Consider the following 27,111-nt stretch of genomic DNA (forward strand, 5'->3'; position numbering starts at 1 on the left):
CCGTTATCCTCACCGCGGTGCTAATCACGGGCTGGTGTTGCGGATCCCCGGTGTGCGCTTTGGGTTAGCTCCCGAGGCTCGCGTGAGGTCAATGCGCTAGTCCGCGTTCGTGACATACGGCTGCAGCGTCCAGTAACTTTGGCAACACCAATTCTCCCCACGCGCCCCTCTACAGCACTCTTTTCGCTCCTTTTCATGGATGGAGTGAGACCACAAACTCTTGCTGCGAAAGGCTTCCGTTGAAGCAGTCAAGATGTCGCAGCAGGGTCCCCTTTCGGCCAACCTGGACCGCATAGTCCACGACCTACGGTCAAAGTGAGCTCCATACAGTACAACCATTGCGACAGGCAGCTGACAAACCAAGAAATGACGAGACGCGACAGCGAGCAGCAACTGCGCTGCGACAGCAGGTCGAATCGGCGCATCGAGGTGAGAGACAACGCGAAGAACCCCGCCCAAGCTATGGGAAACTGACGTTGTGCAGAACTCGCGCCCAACGTCTTCACCACATTCAACAATGAAGTCTACACCAAGATCTCGGGCCTCATCGTCACCGGCACCGACTCGAACGAACGCATCGGCGGTATCCACGCGCTCAACGCCCTGATCGACTTCCGCGGCGACGATGCGGGCCAGAAGACGACGCGGTTCGCCTCCTACCTTCGGGCGGTAATGCGGGGTCAGGACATCACAGCCATGGTGGTCGCGGCCAAGGCCCTGGGACGACTCGCGAAGCCCGGCGGTACACTCACGGCGGAGCTAGTCGAAGCAGAAGTCAAGGGCGCATTGGAGTGGCTGCAGCTGGAGCGCCTGGAGAATAGACGCTTCGCCGCTGTCCTCATCCTGCGCGAACTGGCGAAGAACTCGCCTACGCTCATGTACCAATGGATTGCGCAAATCTTCGAGGTCATCTGGGTCGCCCTACGAGATCCAAAGGTCCTCATCCGGGAGTCCGCCGCCGAGGCGATCAGCGCCTGCTTCGAGATCATATCCCCCCGCGACTCGCAGATGCGCCAGCTCTGGTTCGGAAAGGTGTACGACGAGATCCTACGCGGCTTTACCATCAACACGAACGAAGCGATTCACGGTTCCCTCCTCACCATGAAGGAGCTCCTCGACAAGAGCGCCATGTTCATGAACGACCAGAAGTACAAGGAGACGGTTGAGCATGTACTGAAGTACCGGGAGCACCGCGATGCGCTCGTACGGAGGGAGGTGGTGCTCATCATACCCATCCTCGCTGGTTATTCGCCAACCGAGTTTGCGACCAAGTACCTCCACCAGTGCATGCTACATCTCCAGGGTCTCATTAGGAAGGACCGCGACAGGGACAAGGCATTCGTCGCTATTGGACAGATCGCCAACGCGGTCGGAGTCGCCATCTCACCATACCTGGAGGGCATCTTAGGCTTCATACAGGAGGGTTTGATCGCGAAGGCTCGGAACAAGGCCGCTATCAACGAAGCGCCCATCTTCCAGTGCCTCAGCATGGTTGCGGCAGCTGTCGGTCAGGCACTCACCAAGTCTGTTGAGCGGTTACTGGACCCCATCTTCTCCTGCGGATTGAGCGACGCACTCTTTCAAGCTCTCGTCGACATGGCGCATTACGTACCACCATCACGCCCTATGATCCAAGAAAAGCTCTTAGATCTTCTCAGTCAAATCCTTGCTGGACGACACTTCCTCCCCCTCGGCAGTCCCTTCCAAATCTCACAACCTCCACAAATATGGACACGCGACCACAAGGACCCTTCAATTATCCCCCAGCGGGAGGCAGAGATCGCGCTGGCACTACACACACTCGGTAGTTTCGACTTCACAGGCCATGTACTGAACGAGTTCGTCCGCGACGTTGCTATCCGATACGTTGAAGCGGACAACGCTGAGATCCGGAAGCGCGCCGCTCTGACGTGCTGTCAGCTTTTCGTCAAGGACCCTATTGTTCACCAGACTAGTACTCATGCGACAAAGGTGGTAGGCGACATCATTGAAAAGCTCTTGACTGTCGGCGTGGGCGATGTTGAACCCGACATTCGGTGGGATGTCCTCATGGCCCTGGATGCACGTTTCGACCGTCATCTCGGAAAGGCAGACAACGTCCGCACTCTGTTCCTCGCTCTCAACGACGAGGTCTTTGCTATTCGAGAGGCTGCCATGTCCATCATTGGTCGCCTGACAGCCGTCAATCCCGCTTACGTCTTCCCTTCTTTGCGCAAGGTCCTACTTCAGCTGCTGACTGAGGTCAACTACGCCAACAGCCCTCGCAGCAAGGAAGAGAGCGCCAAGTTGATTAGTAGTCTGGTCGGCGCCGCGGATAGCCTTATCAAACCGCTGATAGATCCTATTGTTGAGGTTCTGCTGCCCAAGTGCAAAGACTCAAACCCCGAGGTTGCTTCAACAACGCTAAAGGCTATCGGCGACCTTGCAACGGTCGGTGGCGAGGGCATGGTCAAGTACATCAAAGATCTCATGCCCGTCATCCTAGACTTTATGCAAGATCAGACGTCGGATGCTAAGCGATTCTCGGCTCTGAAAGCTCTCGGACAGCTGGCGACAAATGCCGGCTATGTCATAGAACCGTACCGGGAATATCCAGAGCTGATGAACATTCTGATGAGCATCGTCAAGACGGAACCAGAAGGTGAACTCAGAAGGGAGACTGTTAGGCTCATGGGTACCCTTGGAGCCCTGGATCCAGACGAGTACCAGAAGATCATGGAACAGTCACCCGACAAGCACCTGATCTTGGAAGCGCAGGCTATCACTGATGTCTCGCTCATCATGCAGGGCACGACTCCTTCGAATGAGGAGTACTACCCTACAATTGTCATCAGCACGCTCATGGGACTACTTAAGGATCCGTCTCTTGTGCAGTACCACACTGCCATTGTCGAAGCTGTCATGAACATCTACGCGACCATGGGATTGAAGTGTGTTCCTTTCCTCAGCCAGGTTGTACCTGGCTTCCTTCACGTCATCCGATCAACGCCAGCTGGACGATCGGAAGGCTACTTCAACCAGCTTAGCCAGCTTGTTCGAATTGTTCGCCAACACATCCGGCCATACCTACCTAGCATCCTTGCGACGATCAAGGAGTACTGGAGTAGCAGCCCGCAGCTACAAGCTACCATTCTTTCATTGATTGAGGCTATCGCCCGCTCGCTGGAGGGCGAGTTCAAGGTCTACTTGGCTGATGTTCTGCCTCTGATGCTCAGTGTTCTTGATTCCGACCAGACCGGCAAACGGTTGCCATCAGAGCGTGTGCTGCACGCCTTCCTCATCTTCGGCTCCAGTGCGGAGGAGTATATGCATCTTATCATCCCGGTCATGGTCACAATGTTCGACAAGCCAGGCCAACCCATCCAGATCCGGAGACATGCCATCGAAACACTAGGACGTTTATCGAAGCAAGTCAACGTCTCGGAGTTCGCTGCGCGTATCGTGCATCCCCTCTGCCGAGTGCTTTCCGGTAACGAGCCAACCCTCAAGCAGACTGCGCTCGAGACGCTCTGTGCACTCATCTTCCAACTTGGTCCGGACTACATCCACTTTGTACCGACCGTCAACAAGATCCTCATCGCGCACAAGGTACCCCATGAGAACTACGGACGTATCGTATCAAAGCTGCAGAAAGGCGAGCCACTACCTCAAGATCTCAGCCCAGATGAGCGATACGGCGAAGACGATGAGGACTTGAACCCTGCGGAGATCCTCACTAAGAAGTTGGCGGTCAACCAGCAGCATCTCAAGCAGGCCTGGGAGGCTTCTAACAAGACCACCAAGGAAGACTGGATCGAATGGATGCGAAGGTTCAGTGTTGAACTTCTCCGAGAGTCGCCACAGCAGGCACTACGCGCCTGCACACCACTGGGTAGCGTGTACAATCCGATCGCACGCACACTGTTCAACTCGGCGTTCGTCTCATGCTGGACTGAGCTCTACGATCAGTATCAAGAAGAGCTTGTTCGGTCTATAGAGACAGCACTCACGTCGCCCAACATTCCGCCAGAGATTCTCCAAGTCCTACTCAACTTGGCAGAGTTCATGGAGCACGACGACAAAGCCTTACCGATCGATGTGCGGATCCTGGGTATGTATGCTGGAAAGTGCCACGCTTTTGCCAAGGCACTGCACTACAAGGAGCTCGAGTTCAACGCGGAACAGAATTCCAGCGCTGTGGAAGCCCTTATCAGTATCAACAACCAGCTGCAACAGACCGACGCAGCATTCGGTATATTGCGCAAGGCGCAGAACTACGCGGATGTAGAGTTGAAAGAGACTTGGTTCGAGAAGCTGCAGAAATGGGACGAAGCCCTTGCTGCCTATCAGAGGCGCGAGCTCGAAGAACCCGACTCTTTCGATGTCACTATGGGCAAGATGCGCTGCTTGCACGCTCTGGGCGAGTGGGACCTGCTTTCCAGCTTATCAAAGGAGAAGTGGGCCAACGCGACGCAGGAGTATCGTAAGGCGATAGCACCGCTTGCTGCGACGGCCGCCTGGGGTCTGGGCAAGTTTGCGGACATGGACAACTATCTCGGTGTCATGAAGGAACAGTCGCCCGATCGCGCTTTCTTCGCCTCCATTCTCAACATCCACAACAACCGCTTCGAGATTGCTGTCGATGAGATTGCCAAGGCTAGAAAGGGTCTCGACACAGAGTTGAGCTCGCTCCTTGGAGAATCATACCAACGCGCATACTTGCCGATGATTCGTGTTCAGATGCTGGCAGAGCTCGAGGAGATCATGCAGTACAAGCAGAACGAGGGTAATCTTGAGAAGCAGCGCAGCATGCGCAAGACCTGGATGAAGCGGCTTAGAGGACTGCAACCGAACCCTGAGGTCTGGCAGCGCATGATCAAGGTCCGACAGCTCGTCATCTCACCAAAGGAGGGTACGGATATGTGGATCAAGTATACCAATCTTTGCCGCAAGAGCAACAGGATGAACCTCGCGAACAAGGCGCTCCAGAAGTTGCTCGACATCGAGAGCACTGGCGACAGCACTGTGGTTGAGTTCGTCCGCAACAACGCCCATGAGATCTCGCACCCAGTCGCATACACGACCTACAAGTACATGTGGGCCGATCAGAACTTCAAGCAGGAGGCTCTTGATAGTATGAAGGACTTCACCGGACGACTATCTGAGGATCTCGCGATGCGCACTAGGGCTGCGACCAACCCGATGATGGGACAGAATGGGATGAACGGTATGTCCAATGGTCAGCACATGTTCACGAACATCAACCCCTTTGCTGCCACCAATGGACACAGTGGAGTCAATGGTATGAATGGTTCAAGCATGCTAAACGGGTCGTCCATAGGTGCCTCACCTACTGAACTGGCCGAGAGCCATCGCCTACTCGCCAAATGCTACCTCAAGCAAGGTGACTGGCAGCAAGAACTCCAAGACGGCGAGTGGGAGCACGAGTTCGTTCACGAGATCCTAGCCGCTTATGCGGCTGCCACACGCTACAACAAGGACTGGTACAAGGCCTGGCACGCTTGGGCTCTTGCCAACTTCGAAGTCATCAACTCCATCACATCCAAGTCTGACCGGGAGGCCACTGAAGTACCTAATAACATTATCCACGATCACGTCATCCCGGCTATCCAGGGCTTCTTCAAGTCAATCGCACTGTCTTCAACTAGTTCGTTGCAGGATACGCTGAGGTTGCTTACCCTATGGTTCAGCTATGGTGGACGGGAAGGCGTCAACCGCACCATCACAGAGGGCACGAAGTCTGTGCCAATCGACACATGGCTCGAAGTCATTCCCCAATTGCTTGCTAGGGTCAACCAACCCAACGCCGTGGTTCGGCAATCGATTCATCAGCTGCTTATCGAAGTCGGCAAGGCACATCCTCAGGCTTTGGTCTTCCCATTGACTGTCTCGATGAAGTCGGATGTATCGCGACGTCAGCGATCCGCTAAGGAACTCATGGAGGCCATGCGCGAGCACTCGCCGAAGCTGGTCGAACAAGCAGATCTTGTGAGTCACGAACTCATTCGTATTGCTGTGCTCTGGCATGAGCAATGGCATGAGGGTCTTGAGGAAGCCAGTAGGCTCTACTTTGGCGATCACAACATCGACGGCATGTTTGCTACTCTCGCCCCACTCCATGCGATGCTCGACAAGGGACCTGAGACTCTACGTGAAATCTCATTCATCCAATCATTCGGTCGCGAACTCCAAGAAGCCCGGGACTGGTGTAATACATTCAGGACATCCGGTGAAATAGGCGACCTCAACCAGGCATGGGATCTCTACTACCAGGTGTTCCGCAAGATCGCTCGTCAATTGCCGTCCTTGATGACGCTTGAGTTGCAGTATGTCTCACCAAAGCTCAAGGACGCGCATGACCTTGAACTTGCTGTTCCTGGAACGTACCAGGTTGGCAAGCCGGTTATCCGCATCATCTCGTTTGACCCTGTTGCATCCGTCATCCAGTCCAAGCAGCGACCCAGGAAGCTGGAAATGCGCGGAAGCGACGGGAAAGCACACACCCATGTCCTCAAGGGCCACGAAGACATTCGTCAAGACGAGCGTGTCATGCAACTCTTCGGTCTCTGCAACACGCTGCTCTCCAACGATGTGGAGTCTCGTAAGCGACACCTTAATATCCAACGCTACGCCGCGGTCCCGCTTAGTACGCAATCCGGTCTGCTTGGTTGGGTCCCTAACAGCGACACTCTGCATGTGCTCATCCGCGAGTACCGCGATAGTAGAAAGATTCTCCTCAACATTGAGCACCGCATCATGCTGCAGATGGCGCCTGATTACGACTGCCTCACGCTCATGCAAAAGGTTGAAGTCTTTGGCTACGCGCTCGACAACACAACAGGCCAGGATCTCTACCGCGTCTTGTGGCTCAAATCTAAATCCTCAGAAGCCTGGCTTGATCGCCGCACAAACTACACGCGTTCTCTCGCCGTCATGTCCATGGTCGGTTACATTCTGGGTCTCGGCGATCGCCACCCTAGTAACTTGATGCTGGACCGCGTCACCGGCAACATTATTCACATTGATTTCGGCGACTGTTTCGAAGTAGCCATGCACCGGGAGAAGTACCCGGAACGCGTACCGTTCCGTCTCACGCGCATGTTGACGTATGCCATGGAAGTTAGTAATATCGAGGGTAGCTACCGGACGACTTGCGAGCACGTCATGCGCGTGTTGAGGAGCAACAAGGAGAGTGTCATGGCTGTGCTTGAAGCTGTAAGTTCCCTTCCTTACCCCATGCTCACACATGTTTGATTTGATCTACTAACCACCAACCCAACAGTTCATCCACGACCCCCTCTTAACCTGGCGCCTCAACCACCGCGACACCTCCCCCGAACCAAACTACCCCTCCGAACGCCGCCAATCCATCATGGTCGCCGACCCCGCAAACCCCAACCCCAACGACCCCCACCAAATGCCCAGCATCGTCGGTCGCCCCCGCCACCGCTCCTCCATTGCTCCCCCGCAAAACAACGACGTCGATGCAAAGGAAGTGCAGAATGCACGTGCCTTGCAGGTTCTCAGTCGTGTTAAGGAGAAGTTGACCGGTAAGGACTTCGGTAAAGGTGAGGAGTTGAGGACCGAGATGCAGGTTGATCGGTTGATTAAGGAGGCGACGAATTTGGAGAATCTTTGTCAGCATTATATTGGGTGGTGTAGTTTCTGGTAGGCTCTTCACGAAAGAGATTGGAACGGGTGTCTCATTGGGTGTTCATTGGTAGCATTAGCGTTGGCATGGGCATGGTCTGATATGGTATGGGACTTTGCGTGGAGTTATGGCTCTTGGCTTTCTTCGTGGACGAGTTTCGTGTAACATTACGGGAACTTTCTCTTTCCTCTGACCAAGCGGCATTGCAGTGGTGCTTTTGGTGTTGAGGGATATGGAATGTGTGGGGTTAATGATGAATTGCTGCTTTCATGATGATTTTCATTTGTTGTCTGTGATTGTGTGGATTTCTTGCGGTGATGGTGGACACATGTCAAGTAAAGGCAAGCGGATAGAATGCTACCTTTGGTATCTTGCCCTGCCGTGCTTACCGTCCAAGATGCAGTACACGCCACAGGGTCTGACTAGTTAGCCCGTCAGTAACGCTGATGTCTGCATGAACTGCTGACAATGCATAAAGGGTCTTGCATGACGTCGTTCTGCGTGGAGACACGCATGGAAGGATCCGAAAAGACTGGGATCTGGTACTGTCGAAAGTCGCTAAGACGCTCGCTGCCTGCGATGCAAACGTGATTTGTGGATATGAAGAAGCTGATGTAACATGTACCGGGAAAAGTATAGAACGAGTGAGATCTAGATCATCTACATGAGTACCATTTGTAGAACGGGTTCGTTCTCTTTCCTGCCGTGCTTGCCAGTACCCAGGCGGGACAGCGGCACAAGATGCACTATGTTACCAGCTGTCCGGATTCAGTGGTCTAGACTAAACTCTGGAGTTGATATGTTATATGCCGATTCTTGTCCGTGAAGTATATAACGCAGATTTCTCGGCATTGTAAAGACGGTACCCTCTTTGACGGGTAAAAGTGGAGTAGGTTACCGTGCTTAGCTTCCTGTTGTGTCACCACGTTCCTTGCTGGTAATGTGTATATTTTTTTTGGTATATCTTCGTTTTGGAGTCAAGTTGCTGCAGCGAGTTCAACATTGCATCTCGACTGCAAGCTTTTGATAGAATGATAACCCGTTTACAAGTTTGAATCGAAGGTCCAGAATATGTACATTCGGATACATGTCTCCGTACGTCACGCGTACGGATCGGAACTAAGGACAGACTTGTAGGCTAACGGTCTCCGCAATGTAGTCGCAATCGAAGATGCCGTTCTTGCCAGCTCCAAGGAGCGCACGTGACGTGGTAGACGAATCGTAAGGGGATCTTCCGCCGTAATAACCGTGAGATCTACATGAGAATGTGTAGAAAAACGGGTTCAAAAGCAACGGACGTGCTACAAGTTGTACGGTCCAGCGCGTCATTGACCTCGAAATGCTTGCTAGTGAGTCTGCTTGTCGCATTCCGGAGTAATGCCCGGCACAACACCAACGACTGTCAGAGCTGAATGTGTAGAAGTGCTTATGTTGGGCCACTTGATGGTTTGAAATTTGGTGTTGGGCAGTAGTTCTCGGCCGGGTCGGCCCCTGGCCAGCCGAAACGTCAGAACGTCCGAGAACCCACTGGCACGTCGGATCCTTATCATGGAGACAAACTATTCCCGCCAGTGACGCGGAAGGAACGGGTGTAGAACACAGCCACACACAATGATGGTGACGGCAACCTGCAGATGGACAGTTCTGAAACGCTTGGGTTTGCTCTTGGGTTATGTTCCGCATTGCCGCTAACAACGCGTCTTCCAAGGGCACCGGCTACATAGCCGAGATGGTGTGGCCGCTATGGCCATGTCGACGCAACTTTGCTGGCCTCTGGTTTGTCGCGACTGGAAGTGCGGCAGATCGACGGGGTGGGGGGCTGGTCAAAAACTGTTGTAGCGGTGCTCTTATGGGAGGCGCGTGCAGGTACATAGGGTTTCTTATCGCCGGACTTTTTTGTTTCAGAATCCAGAAGTTCGTCTTGGGGGTTTTTTGTGCAGTCTTTTTCTTGTGTTTGGCGTCGAGTCGAAGATCTCGACACGTGCAATAGCGAAAAAGGGGTGTGACATCATTCGGTCATTGCTGAACCACAATTTCCGACTCCAGCTGCCAATTCGCTCGCCCCGCATGTACCGCTGCGGCTCGACCTTGGCATCATGAACCGCAACACGCAGAACCTCGCGATAGGCCGCTTGCCTACTAACGACAGCTTCCCGCCTTTTTCCAGCGTCGTCCACAGACCGGCGTCCAGTTCTTCCACCGCCTCAGTGTCGAGCGCAGAGGAGAGACTGCAATGGCGCTCGCACCCGAATGTCGCGACGCCGCATCCGGATCCGACGAACCAGAATCCCTTCGATGATCCCAGCCTCACATTGGCAACGCCCCTGAGTCGCGATGAGCCCGAAGGCCTTTCCAACGACGTGCAAAAGCAGATCCAGCGCGAAGAGGAAGAGATAGAGTACCATGGCGACGACAACGAGAGGGTCGACACGAATTCTACGGAGAAGACTGACGATTCCATACGCGAGAACCCGACGGCATTGGCTGCTGTTACAAGTAGGAGTACGAAGCGCAGCGCTCACAATTCGGACGTGCCGGAGAAGAGGACGAAGCTGAGCTTCAAAGAGCGGATACGGCATTTCACCTGGACTTGGTTCTGTCTTACAATGGCTACCGGAGGTATCGCCAACGTCCTGTACACTGTCCCGTTTCGCTTCCACGGCATCTACGCGCTTGGGTGTATCTTCTTCATCCTCAATATCGTCCTGTTCTTGTTCAATGTCGCTATGATCTCGTGCCGGTTCTACTTCTACCCGCGAACATTCAAGGCTTCCTTTCTACATCCCACTGAGTCGCTGTTCATCCCTGCCGCCATTGTCAGCTTTGGCATCATCCTGATCAACATCAGTCAGTTTGGAGTCGACATGGCTGGAGTAGGAGAATGGCTGGAGCAATGCATGATTGTGTTGTTTTGGATGGACTGTGGTCTTGCTGTTTGCTTCTCCATTGGCATCTACCTGCTCATGTTTGTTCCTCTCTTACATCGTATGCTGATAAGTAAGCTAACAACCGCAGGTGGTCCACCACAACTTTCACCATTTCTCAGATGACGCCCATTTGGATCTTCCCGGCATACCCTTTGCTCATCATCGGTCCTCACGCTGGTAACCTCGCGCCCAAGGTTGAAGATCCTACCATCTCTCTTACCATCATCCTGACTGGGTATGTCATCCAAGGCATAGGCTTCCTGGTGTCGCTCATGATCTACGCTGCCTTCATCTACCGCCTCATGACGCAGAAACTTCCCAAGGAATCTCTTCGCCCGGGTATGTTCATCTCCGTCGGTCCCTCTGGCTTCACCATTGCCGGAGTCATCATGATGGGTCAAGAGCTCCCAAAGACCGTACCCAGCGATTTCATGGGCGAAGGGAACGGCGAGCTCGCAGGCAAAGTCGGCATGATTTGCGCCAACTACATGGGACTATGGCTCTGGGGTCTCGCACTCTGGTTCTTCTTCGTCAGCGTCGGTGCGCACTGGTCTTGTGCCCGGAGGGGTAAGATGGACTTCGCAATGACATGGTACTCTTTCATCTTCCCCAACACGGCCCTCACAACATCCACCTTCGCCATCGCCCGCGCCCTCAACGACAACAGAGCCATCGCTCTCATCGGCTGCGCAATGACCATCGCCCTCGTCATGATGTGGTTCTTCGTCATCTTCATGAACGTGCGCGCTGTCGTCATTCACCAGATTCTGTGGCCGGAGAAGCAAGAGGATAGGACTGAAGGTGGATGGAAACAGCAAAGTGCGGAGGAACAGCAGAGGAGACAAAGAGAGAGGGAACTGGCTGATGGCGGGGAGAGTATGAGGGGCAGGGCGTGGAGTCGCGCGAGGACGCTGACGAGACCTCGTGAGAGTGATCCTGCGAATACGCCTATGCCGACGCTGGAGAGGTCGCAGACTGATATTGGGGCGAGGAAGAGGGGGTGGAGCTTTAGGAGATAAAAGACAGGATGGTGGTGTATGTGGTGAGTATGAAAAGTCTGAGGAGTTTGTTATCTGCATAGAATTTGTCGTCGATACCCCTTAGAGCGATGTTTTGGTCGAGCGTTAGTATTGGTTTTCGGTAGATATGTATGTTAATTAGATGTTCTCTTCGGAAACCCGCATGACATCAGCCGCCCCCAATGTACTACTTGCTGGCAAGTAATTTCCACTCGCAATTTCCCAGTAGAAGTTTTAAGACTAGAAGATAACCTTGAAGTGCTACTTGCATATAGTAAGTTTACATGTCATTTGTCGCCATATTGCATGACCTGTGAGCCGCAGGTCAGGCGTGTTTGTGCTAGAATGGACCAGGTTAGAGTCTTGGCACTTCAGAACACAAGCACGCGAGTTCGTCGCGTCTTCGCCTTGCGCGCGGCAACCCCTACACGCTCTGCTCGCTCGTCCCATCGCCGAAAAGATGAGACTCATTCTCCATCACTTCTACTGCTAATTTTCTTCTTCCCGACACGCTGCACAATATGTCCTGTACTCACCTCGAAGCACGTCAGGCTGCAGGTGGCGAAGCAGACTGGTCCTCCATGCGTCGACCAATCACTTGTGCATGGTTGCACTGATGAGATGACCTGGCGCCCGGGGCAGACTCAGCCTTCTCCCCCAATTCTTTTGTTGCGGCACACCTTCGTTCGCCATCTTTGGATCAGACTCAATCTTCATCTGGGCGGTCTGCACTATCCCGCCAGTCTTCCTGCCTACCGTTACTTACATACCCTTCTTCTCTGTTAAGATGGCTGCCGTGTCGGAAATGGGAAAGTCGTGTGATGACGCGAGGGCGCCCACCGGCAAACAGCTACTTGGCCGGATCGCTCATCAGCACGCATCAGAGGCCTACGACAAACAAGTACTCTCAAAGATTGATCGCCCCCAGAACTTCGCGTACCCTCTGGACGCTGATCAAACGCGATCAAACTCACCTACCCCAACCTCGTATGTCGCAGATGAAGCAAATCAGGCAGACCCTGGCTCCCCTCTACCAGACTTGCCTCTCGCTTCTGATACACGCGGAATTGCCACGTCTCCTAATTCACAGACTGGCGATAGTCTCGAACCTCATCAAGACAACGATCGAGGGAAAGATCAACTACAATATCAGCACGTACGGATGCTCGGCCATGGCGGCAGCGCCAGTGTTGAACTGGTAGTGGATGTTAGCACGAACTCTTTCTTTGCACGAAAGATCATCAGAAACGTCTATTCTCGTAATATCGAAGAGGCGAAACGAAAGCTTCTCAACGAAATCCGGATTATGCGACGGTTAGAATCCCACCATCACATTGTCGGGGTACACTCCACTCGTATCGAGGGCAGAGAGCTTACCATGATCCTTGACCCGGCTGCGGATGGCGGCGATCTAGCAGATTATTTGCAGAACTATCGCGACCAAGGCTTCCACTTGCTTGGCGATGACATCAGCAAGAAAAACAAACGCCAAAATCGCGTTCTGCGTAGAGCATTCGGCTGTTTAGCCTCCGCTCTGGATTTCATTCACCACCAGACTGTCAGACACAAGGACATCAAGCCGCAAAACATATTGATCCATAAGGGGAAAGTTATGTATACAGACTTTGGCCTCTCGTACGATTTCGGGGATATCGGCCGAAGCACGACCACTGGCAACCCACAAGGTATCACTAGGAGATACTGCGCACCGGAAGTGGCCGAGTGGGGTAGAAGAAATACCAAATCGGACGTATTTTCTCTTGGGTGTGTATTCGTGGAGATCTTCCTGGCGCTGGTGAACGATGCTCACTATGACAAAATATACGAGCGGACTTTTCACGAGGTTGTACAATTTTACGAAGATGATGGTGTACCGCTGCCACCATGGACCATCTTTGAAAGCCAAGACGGACGGCGACTCAGGAATATCATTCGGACGATGATACGGAGCGACCCACCATCTAGACCCTCGGCGGACGAGGTTGCCAACGCGATTTTCGGAACCTTTTCCTCTAGTGACCATTATTGTTCAAGATGTGACGTCGCGTTCAGGGCGGAACAGACAGAAAGGGAAGGAGCTACGTCGGACATCATCGCTGGGTATTCTTGAGAGAAAGAACGCATGCCCTGAGCGGCTCATATCGTGTCAAAATTATCAAAAGAATACAGAAGTCGACAACGTTGAGTAGTCAAGGTTAGGTCCACCTTGACTACAACATCGGCATACCCTCCATACCCGGCAGCGCCGTCAACCAGCCATCGCGCTCCTCCTTTACACGGTTGGGTACAAGACATTTGTTTCCATCAGCAGGCTGCTGCGTCTTCAAGCTACCGCAGTTGGCACCCATGCAGCCCTTGGCATCATCCATAGCCTTCTGCAGCGAGTCGTCCTTCCAGCCGAAGACGTAGTCTCCATGCTGTCCATACCCAGTGTTGTCGCCAGTGGAAAGGACGAAGGGTTGCGAGCCATCGGCGGGCCACTCCGCTTTGTTGTTGAACTTGCTGGTATCCCAGACGATCTATCACTCTGTTAGCCTGGCCGTGAGGACTGGACTGGGGATATATTGGGACTTACCTCGAGCATGACCTGTGGGATCTTGACGGGGTGAGTCGATGGGCAATTGCCACCAGTACCAGTACCAGAGAATAGAGCCGGGCCGTTGGAGGGGTACGCGACGTGCGATTTGTGGTCGGGCGAGTCTAGGTTCTTTCCGTCCCAGCATCTGTCAACGGGTCAGTGGCGCACGATGTTGTTCGTGATGGGCCACTCACGTTGGGTAGAGAACGTTGCTACGGATACCACCCGGGCAGGGTGTCGTAGGGAAGCCTTCGGTATCAAGTCTTAGAGCGTCAGCATGGTCATGAGTACAACGAGACGTGCATGCTCACTTGGCATCCTGGCAAGGCGCGGCATTGTCGCCACCGAAGTTGGGCGCGTTGTAGCATCGGAAGCAAGTCTGAGTCTTCATACCCTTTGAGACGCGGTTGGTGGCATCGCCAGTGAGCATGCGGAAGCCCTGTATGCTATATTAGAGACTCGATTTGCATGGTCAGGTACATGGCTTACGGGCTTGAAGGCGGTGACTTGGCCTTTGCCGCCGGAGACGTAGTAGACGACAAAGCCTCCAGTGGTCTTTCCGGTGTACTTGTCGTTGAAGAGATCCCTGTTAGGGATTTGCGGTACGCGCTTGTATGTTCCATTGCGGGCCTTGAAGTAGACATTCGCGGTCCAGTAGTTGGAAAGCTGTCACCGAACCGTCAGCCTCGATCGTTTCGTATTCATCAGCTTGACTTACATCCTCCGAGTACCCGCAAGTAGTGCATGTCGCAAGCTTGGCGATGTCCGTCGATTGCATCGTGACGTTGAACGCATTGCCCCCAACTACTTGATGCATATGCGGCGACGGCGCTTGACCTGGGTTGACAAGAGGATCAATGCGGTCGATAACATTTTGAGCGCACCCAAAACGCAACATCGTGAAGCCCTGGGAGCCACCGAACTGAGGCGCAGCCTGCGCGACGGCAGCGAGGAGGAGAGTAGGGAACAGCATGATGATTCGCAATGTCTCTTCACAGAAGGATGCGTAGATGATGAAGAAGTACAGAACGATGCAGAGAAGACGCACTGGAAGATAATGTACTTGAAAGATCGTTCTATGGAAACTTCATACCTACCAAATGCGACCCATACGCAAAGATTCGCCAACCATATCAACTTCCGCATTCGCCATACAACTGCCGACCCCATCCGTACCAGAAAGCACATATTAAAGTCACCACAACTTCACCTAATGCGTACGACCTCGTGGCATCGAAGCAATGTCGGCAGTTGCGGAACTAATATGCTGATCCCGCATTCGGCTAAAGGCTTGAGATTACTTCACCAACCTGACCACTTTCTTTGGACGACATGTGGTACCGGAGCATGGGGATCGACATCTCCTCGTGGGGATGTAGTCAAGAACATGGAGATAGAAGTGGCGTTATCGGAAAGATCGGAGTCATGGCATGAGAGTTGAATTGATTCTCGTGTCCTATTCTACCACACTACTATGTGTTGGCATCCTAGCCCCGCAAGTCCAGGGTTGGGAACAACTAAGCAGGCGCAGGGATAGAACCGGCAACAGCCTTGATGCCCGCGTTCCAGATGTCACCCATGCGCGCGTATCCAGCGACATTCCTATAAGATCAGTCAGCTGAGCGGTCTCCAGATGAATGCGTCAATACTTACGGGTGCAGGTTATCGCTCAACTCGCTGCTCGTGCTGAGGACGTTCATATCGACAATGGAAACCTTCGATCCCTTGCTGACCCTGGCGGCGACGATAGCAGGCAACGCGTTGTTGAAAGTCTTGATGTTGGCGTTAAGACCCGATTGCTTCGATGGGATGATCTTGGCCACAATGACAACAGCATTGGGAACTGCCTTCAAAACGTCGTCGAGCAAAAGTCCAAGTCGTCTTGGCGCATCGGCATCAGGCTCCGAAGAAGGGTTTCCTCTGTTCAAGTCGTTGGTACCGGCGTGGAGCAGGACGACGTTAGGCTTCAATGCAAGACCACCCGCAGCAACGCCGCGGATTTGGGAGATGGTGTAGCCAGGGAAACCTTGGTTGTCCTTGTCCGCCATGGTTCCGGACTGTTGTGTGCCGACGAAGTCAACGGTGTAGCCACCAGACTTGAGGTCGGCCAGCAGCCGCTCACGGTAGCCATTTGAACCGCCGCCGTTGATGTAACCCCAGGTAATGGAGTCGCCTAGCGGCAGGATGCGAAGGTTTTTCGACTGGCGTGCGACGAGTGCATCGGTGGGAAGACCGCTGACGAAGGATAGGACTGCGCGTTATTGTTAGTCACGTGTGCATGTGTCCGATACATGAAAGAGCCCTACAGAATGAGAGGATGGCTAATGGCAAAGCCATTCGCGTCATCATGTTTGACAGCATCGTGATCAGATATCAAGGTCTTGTCAATAACGCGCAAGCGACACGTTCAGAGGCGAGACGCCCTTTTGATGTGAAATGCCCAGCTTCACTGTACCCCAGATTTTGTCCATGCGTGCTTGTGCACCCTCAAAATGGCACACATGGCGTCAGTTTCTCCGTCGATTTGATGAAGCCGAGAGGCTAGCGCGTGCCGATTCTGATTAACCTGCGACAGAGCTCGTGGACGCGAATTCTCCGCAGGCAGAACTACGGCTAAGATGGCGGCGGAGTGGAGAGAGGTTTGTGCGCCCTGTCGTCATCCGACGACGCGACTTCCAACGCGCGCGACATAATCACGTCTGCGGCTAGAGTCGATATTGCGACGCGCCATGCAGAGCCTCGCGACAGGTAGGAAAACACCACACATCGCCGTTGCCGCGCTCGGTGTTCTGGAACTGCTTTTAGCCTCGGTTCCTCACCTTGATGTTTCGATGTTTCGATGTGGAGAGCAATTTGGCCTTGACAGCTGTCCCTAAATCTCCCCGCATCCTAGCTCGATTGGGTATAGTTCAGACGATAATAAGATGCCCGCAACACCAACAGCCCCTCAGCCTCATAATCTTTCGCATCGAGTGCGTGTTGCACAAGATACCCTGAATAGGTATGCGAAACATCTTGATGAACAGCCTTTTCAGCACAGCTGAATGGAACAACTGCTAGGTTTTCTAGTCGTGTGTTCAACTGAAGCCTACCTGTTGGTCTCTCAATTGAGCTTGGCAGTGTCGAGATAGCTTCTGCCATCGCCGAAGTCACGAATCAGTCCATCTGAACGCCGTGGTATAGTCATGGACTGTCCATCCTATCAATACGAGAGCCTGACTGCGTCCGATCATATCCGTCTCATCAACATTCTTCCTGCAAACCGGGGATCGGCAATCAAACTCAATATTGAGCATGCCGACATCAACTCGCATCCCGAGTACGAGTGCCTGTCGTATGCCTGGGGAGAAGATGACCATAAGCTGTCCGTTACGATCGACGATTCTTCGCTACTGGTCACTGCAACCCTTTATGTCGCGCTCGAACATCTTCGACATGCGTCACAAGAGCGAAAGATTTGGATAGATGCTGTTTGTATCAACCAGAAAGACATTGCTGAGCGCAACAGTCAAGTAGCTATCATGAGAAAGATTTACAAGAATGCGACGCGCGTGATTGTATGGATCGGACCAGCCACCGAGTCGAGTGAACAGGCCATGGAGTTTTTGGAGATGCTAGCTACGGCTAGGAAACATCGCAAATGGTATACGATCGACTGGTCTAAACATGGTCAAAAGGTAACTGAAACAGCTAATAGCCCAACCTATTGGGATAAACTAAAAAGTCGCCTCATACAAGTAAATGCATCGCTGACGCGGCGATTTCATCAGAATAAAGAGCCAAAACCAGACCCGCCAAAGCCAACACCAAAACCAAAACCAGATCCAGACCCACGCTTGCAACAACTGCGTGAGCGCCGAAGGGAACAATTCAATGGGTACATAGAGGCAGTGAAAACCGCTGAAGCTACAAAGCACGATTTCGTCGTGACAGGCTATCCCATACTGTATGATATGGACGGTAATCCCTACGACAAGTATTTCAAGAGTGAATGGGAGCCCTATTGGGAGGCTCTCGATGAGCTACTCACTCGCCCATGGTGGGAGCGGACCTGGATCGTACAGGAGATATGGTGTGCTTCGGGTGCAGTGTTACAATGTGGCACTTCCATAATTGAATAGAAAACCTTTCAAATAGCCATAGATTACTCTGAGGCCTAGGATAATATTAGATAATAATAATAATATTAGTTTAACGCTAATATTATAACCTTCTAAGAGGCATTCTAGCAGGTACTACTAAGAAGTTATAGTAGTAATATACTACTTTATAGGCTTATTCTAGAGTTTATATATATATTAAAAAGAAGAGAAAGGCCTCTAAGTACCTTTTATACCTATTATATTTAGTAGTAATACTATTTTTTAGTAGTATTAAAGTAGCTTACTACTATATTAGATATAAATAAATAAAAAATAGTAAATATAAAATAATAAGAAAATAGTAAATAAAAGTAAGTAGTAGTAGCTTTTAGGCTACTAGTACTCTACTAAAAAATACTAAGAAATTTAGTAAGTCTTAGTAAAATTTAAGTAAATTTATAGTATAATTATACTACTATAGTAGTTTATTACTTTAATAAAGAATATAAATTTATTAGACTAGCCTATTAATTTTTTAAGGTACTTAAGCCTTTTATTTTATATACTAGAGAAAGTATTAGAGTAGAGAAGCTAAAGTTAAAATTTTACTTAAGTTCTTCTATAAAAGATAATATATTTAGAGGTCTTAGCTCTACTATAGATATATTCTAAAGTTATATCTTTATAGTTAAATCTTTAGTAATATAAAGAATTAAACCTGCAACCTCTACCTAATCGGGCCTAGCGCTAATTAAGCAAGAAATATTAAAGTTCGATTCTACGCCTAAATAGACCTGTACGCAGAATCTTACTTATTACTAAACTTAACTCTTACACTATTCTGCGTTACTCTATACCTAGGTATAGACACCTACTACTCTTAGTTAATCGCGACACTAGAGTAAGTCGCTTAACGTTGCGCAATATTAGAAACTATTATGTAACTACACAAACTACTACGCCTATAGTCTTGCTAACGCTATTTAAATTAAGCAGCTACTCTACGCTTAAAAGACAATTACGCTAATTATAACGCTACTATTAGCGCCTGTAGAATACACAAGTAGAGAACACTTAAAGCAGAGTAACTAATATATACTATTAGAAGCTCTTTGTTAGAGTACTTAGTAGCTAAAGAAGGCAAGTGTTTACGTAGAACCTTGCGCTTTATAGCTAAAAGTATTACAACGTAAAAGAAAAAGAATTAGCTTGCTTTATTTAGAGCAAGTAGTTAAAGGCGAATCTGTATATTATGCGTTAAGTACTAAAACGTGCAATACCTACAAGCAAACAATAACGTAATAGTTAAGAAGTCTATTACATTATTTATACTAAACGCACTCTTTCTATTATTACTACTTAACATATCTAGATAACTATCTTCTAGACTCTTAGAATTCTTTCTATAGCCTGTAAACAAGAACGCTGCTGCATTCTAGAACACCTAAAACACTATAGTCTAGAAAACGCCCGCGCTACGCAAAATCTAGCAATCTAACTACTACTACAGCAGCTTCTTAGATCTACACTCTCTACTATTCTATGTAGAAGAGGCAACTAGCTCTACGCTAGAAGAGCCTACAACTTATAACTATAACTACGTTAACCTAGACATTAAAGAAGATTGCATTAAAGTTATTAGTTCTAATAAGAATATAGACAGTATCTGTGTGTTTTTAGAATTAGAATAGTAGCTAGAACTTAGCATTCTCTACAACAGCAACAGCTTTACTATTACAATAGACTAAGACCTTAAGAAAGGCACTAACACTATTAATAAGAATCTTGTCTCTAGTATTACTATCTCTAACAACTTCTACTACAGCAGTATAGTTACCTAATATCTATAGTAGTTCTACGCTGCTACTATTTGTCTTATAACTACTATTAGACTTCTTACTAAAGAATATAACGCGCTTTTAAAGCAAGTTAAGCTTCTGCCTAACACTATTCTCTGTGTATAGTATAATAAGAAGCTTAACTGCGTACAAAACCTTAAGAAGAAGCTTAAGCTTATAGAATAATAATTAGTAGATAATAGTAGCGCTAACCTTACTAAACTTACTAGAGAGCGCAACAAGCTTTACCTTAAGAGTAAGAAAGATACCTACACTATCTATAAATATAATTAGGCTATACTTACTCTTAAAGAGCGCAATCTTAATAATAAGAACAGAATAGAGGACCTTTGCAATAAAATTACTAAGCTTAAAGGCAATATTGCTTATAAGAAGAGCAAAGCTAACTACTACTAGCAATAGCTTAAGAAGCAGCGATAGCTTACTACTACTTAGCGCGATCTTATTATAGAAGAGAAGAGAAAGGCTATATAGTACTATATTAATTATTAGAACAAAGACGCTAACTATACCTTACTTAAAAAGAAACGTAACACTCTTTACAAAGACTAGAAACGCTTATAGCAAGAGTATAATGCTGTTATAGTTAAGCTCTAGGTATATAAACTAAGCTACTACCTATACACTATTCTCTACTATAAGCGCACTAATTAGGCTAGTCGCGAAAAGCACTACTTTAAACTAGTAGACTATAACACCTAAGAACGTTGCGCTACTTCTACTATTAAACGCGTCTACTACAAAGACGCTAATAATAACTACTAAGACTACTTACTAACTCCCTGCTAAGACTAATCTCTAACTCTACGTTGTAATAACCTAGAGCGCTAACGTAACCCTCTATAGTAACCTTAACAAGATAATAAGCGCAGTGCCTATAGTAGTATACTAGCACCTAGCATATATATATAAGCAGTCTCTTTAGTAGAAGGCTCTAATAGAGGTGTTACCTTCTACCTTTCTAATATTACTATCTTTGTTAGCAAGAATAATAATAAGAAAAACTATAAGAAGTAGCGCTGCTCTACTATTAACAAGTACAAGACCTATACTAATAACTACGCTACTATAGTATACCTAGAGTCTTATATCTTAGAAAACGTATAGAATCTTATACGTTATAATATTAAGAGCGCTAAGAACTATCTTAATCTTCTTAAAGCTCTAGACTACTACTTCGCAGCTAAGTTCTATAAGAAGAAAATAAAAGCTAAAAGCTCTCTCTAAGACAGCTTATTAATATAGAAGAGTAGAGAGACCTTTACCTTATAGAAGCAACGCTTTATAAAGGTACACGCTATTCTTAAGAAGTTAGATTACAAGATAATCTTCTACGCCTGTTAGTTTTTCTAACCTAGTTTAGCGACTACTATAAGCGCTAGCTTAGTCTATAGTAAGACACTAGTCGCATTTCTTAACTAAGCTTAAGACTAAGATCTAGACAACAAGAAGATTAATTAACGCACCTCTCTAGTTGCCTTATTCTTATCTAAGCGCGCTATTAAGAAGAATACCTATAAGACCTATTATTAATTACTAGGTAACTACTTACCTAAACGTAAGCGTAGCTTAGCCTAAACAGCTAAGCAGTCTACAGGCTTTAGTTGTACTAACGCATAACGCAACATTCTCTACAAGAATAAGGTATACTTTAAGTATAGTAATAAGGCTTACTATAGTAGTAACTATACAAAGATATAAGCTATACTCTTTAATTAAATTAAGAGACTAACGCTAAACGCTATAGATACTAACTTTACTAATAATAAAGACTACAGAGCTTAAAGTAATGTAGAGAACAATAACAATAACTATAACGCCTACGTTAAGAATAAGAAGAACGTTAACAAAGAAGGCTACGTTATTAACTCTAGCAACTCTAAGCAGCGTTTTTAGACGCTTCTAGACAAAATTACAAATAGAAGCTAAAATAGAGCAAATCTCTAAAACAGATATAATAAACTATAGAGTATTATAATTATCTATAAGTAGCTGCTATAAAGATATTAGAGGCTAATACCTCCCTCTAACAACGCGTCTACATCTCTACTACTATTATCTCTAACTTATTAGAGATCTGTAAGAACCTCTATTCTACTAAGTAACTAGACTTTAAGTGTTACTTAGAGACAAGCTAAGAGTAGAAGTTAACTATTAGTCTTATTAATACTAGCGCTAGCGCTTGCTTTGTTAACTAACGCTAGGTTAAAGACAACCTTATTAAGACTATACAGACTTTCTCTATTTAATTATTACTAGCAAATAGTTTAGTTATAGAGTTACTTTCTAAAGCTGTTAAATTACCTATTAAGTATAGCACTTATTAGAGCTCTATTACTTACTATATTACGAATATTAGTAAGTACAACGTTATTCTAGGTATAAACTAGATAGATACTTATAACATCTCTCTTAGATTTAGCGACAAACAGTCTATAACGTTTAACACTACACACTATTACTTAAACTATCTTAAGTATAGTATTACTAAGACTATTTATAACAAGAGACCCCTAGATAGTAAAATAAGAAAACCTAATACTAAAGTTTCTATTATAATTATTAGCGCTAAAGCAGCTTATCTTAACACTAAAAGGCACTCTAATAAGATTATCTAGATTAAACTCTGTTACTAGAAACGTCTTAAGAAACCTTCTAATAAAGATACTTTTAAATTCTTTTATAATAATATTACTTATTACTTAGCTATGTTATAAGAGAACTTTAATAAGTACATAGAGAAGTATAATAAGCCTAATCTTACTAATAAAGAGCTTAAGAAGCTTATTCTAGACTAGCTTTATTCTAAGATAAAGAACATCTTTAGCGTAAGGCTTACTAATAACCTTTCTCTCTAACAACCTAGAGTAGACTATACTATTAACGTTAAAGAAAATAAGCCTCTACACCTCTATATTTATAGGCTTATACAATAAGAAATAGAAGTAGTAAAGGCCTATATTAACAAGATAATAGAAAAGAGCTTTATACGCTCTAGCGTGTTACTATATACCTTCTCTATTCTTATTATTAAAAAGCTAGAGAGTAGATTATAGATATACGTTAATTATTGCAGACTTAATAGTGTTATAAAGAAAAATTGCAACGCTTCTTCTTCTATTAAAAAGACACTCGCTAGAATGTGTAAGGTACGCATTATAAGCATTATTAATATTATTACTACTTTTAACTTAGTCTATATTAAGAATAGTAATAAAGAGAAGATAGCTTTCTAGACTTACTATAGACTCTATAAGTACCTTATTATACCTTTTAGTTTATGCAACGCTCTAAGTACCTTTTAGACATTTATTAATAAGACGCTAAAAGAGTACTTAGACAACTTCTATAGTGCGTATCTTAACAATATTCTAATTTATAGCAAAGATAAGAGTCTATATAAAGAGCATGTTCTAAAAGTACTTAAGAAGCTGTAAGCTGCTAGTATATATCTAAATGCTAAGAAGTATTACTTTAAAGTTAAGAAGGTAAAGTACCTTAAACTTATTCTTATAACTAAAGGCCTTAAAATAGACCTAAAGAAGGTATCTACTATTTTAGGCTAGTCTCTGCCTAGAACAGTAAAAAACGTTTAATTCTTCTTAGAGTTTACTAACTTCTATCGCTAATTTATTAAAGGCTTTTTATACCTATTAAAGGCACTTATAGCTTTTATAATAAAGAACGTTAATTCTAGAAAGTTCTTTCTACTAGCAGAAGACTTAAACGTATATAAGGTATTCTATACTATTAAGAACGCTTTCTTCTAAGCTAGCGTACTTACTTATTTTAATCTAGAGCTTAAGTTATAGCTAGAAACTAATACATCTAACTTTATTACTACAGCTATCTTGTTACAAATAAGTTCTAATAGTATCTTGTAACCTATAGCCTTTCTATTACAAAAGATAACACCTACTAAGTGTAATTATAAGATCTATAACAAGAAACTTCTTGCGATTGTCTAAGCCTTTAAGAAATAGTAATTTAAACTTACAGGCATAAAAGACTCTATTAAAGTCTTATCTAATTATTAAGCTCTACAAACTTTTATAGAAAGCAAACGTCTAAATTAACGTTAAGCTTACTAGGCTAAATTTCTTACTAAGTTTAATTTCTAAATTAAGTATTAGCCTAGAAGACAAGGCACTAAGCCTAACGCGCTTACCTAAAGACTAGATAACTTACTAAAGAACTACAAAGATAAGTGCTGTAAGTACTAAGTATAGATTATTATTAAACCTAATTAGGTTAACTCTAAACTCTAGGTAGCCTTTCTTAGTTGCAAGAAGAACAGCAGAAGCAACTACGCTATCTACCTAGCTTACTATTTCTCTAGCTACATTATTAACAACTCTATTTATATCGTATAGATAATATATTAACTTAGTAAAGAAGATAATATTAGCAACTTCTACGCTAAGACATTAATTATAATAGCCTTACTTGCCGCTAACACTATAGATAATAAGCTCTCTAACAATACTAATAACAAGGCTTAGTCTACCTAAGAGAACTTATAGCTAGCTATAAAACAAGCCTACGCTAAAGAAGAGAACAGTGTCTTAAAGAAACTCTTAAAAGCTAAGGTTAATAGCCTTTACTACATTCTCTATAATCTTATTTATAGTAGCTATTATATACGCCTAGAACTAGAAGATTATAAAGTTATTAATAGCCTCTTATATATTAATAAGCGCGTCTATATTCTAAAGACTAACAATATTAGAACGCGCGTTATTAAATAGTCTTACTACGCGTTCTATAGAGGCTACAGTAGTAAATATAAATTCTACTTCTAGCTTACTTAATAGTACTACTAGCTAAAGATAACATCTAATATCTCTTAATACTTACGTAACTATCTTATATATAAGCGCACTAAGAGCTATAGAGACAGCAAGCACAGTCTACTTTACCTATTACCTATCTCTAACTAATATTAGTCTTGCATATTAATAGACTTTATTACCTACCTTTCTACCTACTACTATAATAGCTAAGTCTTTACAAATATACTAGTAGTAGTAGATAGGCTTACTAAGAAGAAGAAGTTTATTTCTATAGCCTCGCTTATAGTTAATGCGCTTATACAAGCCTTTATTAAGTATATATAGTATAAGAAGAGTTACTCTAAGAAGATTGTGTCTAACTATAGTAGCTAATTTACTTTACACTTTTAGAAGCGCCTTTACTAGCGCTTAGAGACATACCTAAAGTATTTATCTACCTTCTATCTATAGATAGATAGTTAGACTAAAAACGCAAACATCTACCTTAAGTAATATCTTTACGCGTACGTTAATTACAAACAAGACAACTAGGCGTTATATCTACCTATTGCAGAGTTTAAAGCTAATATAATAGTAAGCGCGTCTACTAGAGTATTACCTTTCTACGCTACTAAAGAATACCTACTATAATTAGAACTAGAACTTCTGCTCTCTTCTAACAGTCGCGTAACCGCTCTAGTTAGAATAGACAAGGCTAGAGTAGACTAACTTACCTAGCACCTTAACTATCTACGCAAGAAGCTCTACGCTTCTATATAGTAGGTATAAGCTAAGTAAGCTAACTACGCAAACAATAATTATCTCTCTACACTACTATTTAAGGTAGGTAACCTTATTATATTAGATACTTAAAATATTTAAACAACAAGGCCTAACTAATTATTAGACTATAAGAACTATAGCCTATTTAAGATTATGCGCTTAATTAACAATCTCGCATATAAGCTATAACTACTACCTAAGATAGAAAAGGTCTACAACGTCTTTTATTCTTAGTTACTACACTCTATTTCTTTAGACTCTCTTCTAGACTAACAAGTTAACCTAGAAGAGCCTGTAATAGTTTACTCTAATATTAAAGATAATAAGAACTACGTTGTAGAATCTATTAAGAATTATTACATTAATTAACGCCTTAAAGATAGATAGAAGAAGAGACTCTTATAGTATAAGGTTTAATAGGCTAGCTACCTAGAAGAACCTAATAACCTCTTATAGAAACTATATATAAACCTTATTAGTAGCGTAGAGATAATTAAAGAGTATTATTACTACTATTCTAACAAACTACCTGCTTACCTAAAGTTTAGAACGCTAGCTAGGCAATAGAAGCTAGTAATGCTAACACTTAAGTAGTCTTCTATTAGTTGCTACCTTACTAATAGCTTATTGTAAGCACTTACGTAACACCTCTCTATACATATTAACCTATAGAGAGAAGAGTACCTCTATAGTTATATTCTACTACGCACTATAACAGCCTTCTAGATTCTTACTTAAGAGAAGATTACTAAACCTAGAAGAACTACTTATTCTAATAGTATAACTCTTCTATAGAGGCAAACTATGCGTTATAAGAAGACTAGTCTTACCTTTAGAAGGCTATATTCTTGCAAATTATAGAGAGTCTAGCTACAATAAGAAGTGCTTTAGAATGCGCAGCTCTCTGCCCGCTAACTATTAAACCTAGAATATAGTATATTCTACACTGTCTACGTTGTTACTCTACCGCTGCTCTACGTTATTACTACTTAATTGCCGGATTCTCTAACACTACGCTGTTCTACTAATTAATTAACTAACACGCCTATATATAGAGAACACAACAAGAAATATAAAAGAGAACACAGAGACTTAAAAGATAGAGCTATTATTCTATATTAGCCTGCGTAGCTTTCGCGATATAGGCATTATATTTATATTATAATTATACTAACTATAAGTTGTACAGAGCAAAAAAGAAGCAGTTAAGCGTTAGAACTTACTCTTTTTAAAGAGAGAGGTAGTGTAAAGAATTAAACTTGCGATCTCTACCTAATTAGGCCTAGCGCTAATTAAGCAAGAAACATTAAAGTTTAATTCTGCGCCTAAATAGACCTGTACGCAGAATCTTACTTATTACTAAACTTAACTCTTATAAGTAATACTAGGTAAAGTCTTTATATTTAGAGTAAATTATTAAGGCCTTAGCTAGTACGCGCT

General features: G+C 45.7%; 4 protein-coding genes across 4 annotated transcripts; 2 read left to right on the forward strand and 2 right to left on the reverse strand.

The window, feature by feature from the left end:
• Nucleotides 1–253: 253 nt before the first annotated feature.
• Nucleotides 254–7,672, forward strand: J4E83_005562 (uncharacterized protein; the record flags this gene model as incomplete). Its single annotated transcript, XM_049332481.1, has 4 exons — nt 254–315; nt 365–429; nt 485–7,215; nt 7,283–7,672. 4 exons carry the CDS (start codon nt 254–256, stop codon nt 7,670–7,672), a joined length of 7,248 nt encoding a protein of 2,415 aa, XP_049188289.1.
• A 2,075-nt stretch (nt 7,673–9,747) lies between these two features.
• On the forward strand, nt 9,748–11,597 carry J4E83_005563 (uncharacterized protein; the record flags this gene model as incomplete). Its single annotated transcript, XM_049332482.1, has 2 exons — nt 9,748–10,616; nt 10,667–11,597. 2 exons carry the CDS (start codon nt 9,748–9,750, stop codon nt 11,595–11,597), a joined length of 1,800 nt encoding a protein of 599 aa, XP_049188290.1.
• A 2,210-nt stretch (nt 11,598–13,807) lies between these two features.
• On the reverse strand, nt 13,808–15,148 carry J4E83_005564 (uncharacterized protein; the record flags this gene model as incomplete). Its single annotated transcript, XM_049332483.1, has 6 exons — nt 13,808–14,116; nt 14,173–14,320; nt 14,370–14,438; nt 14,487–14,614; nt 14,665–14,841; nt 14,894–15,148. 6 exons carry the CDS (start codon nt 15,146–15,148, stop codon nt 13,808–13,810), a joined length of 1,086 nt encoding a protein of 361 aa, XP_049188291.1.
• Nucleotides 15,149–15,692: 544 nt separating this feature from the next.
• J4E83_005565 (uncharacterized protein) lies at nt 15,693–16,524 on the reverse strand (the record flags this gene model as incomplete). Its single annotated transcript, XM_049332484.1, has 3 exons — nt 15,693–15,777; nt 15,829–16,426; nt 16,482–16,524. 3 exons carry the CDS (start codon nt 16,522–16,524, stop codon nt 15,693–15,695), a joined length of 726 nt encoding a protein of 241 aa, XP_049188292.1.
• Nucleotides 16,525–27,111: the final 10,587 nt, after the last annotated feature.

Source organism: Alternaria metachromatica (genome assembly GCF_023757995.1).
Source record: "Alternaria metachromatica strain BMP 0045 chromosome Unknown scaffold_11, whole genome shotgun sequence".
Classification (NCBI taxonomy): Eukaryota; Fungi; Ascomycota; class Dothideomycetes; order Pleosporales; family Pleosporaceae; genus Alternaria; species Alternaria metachromatica.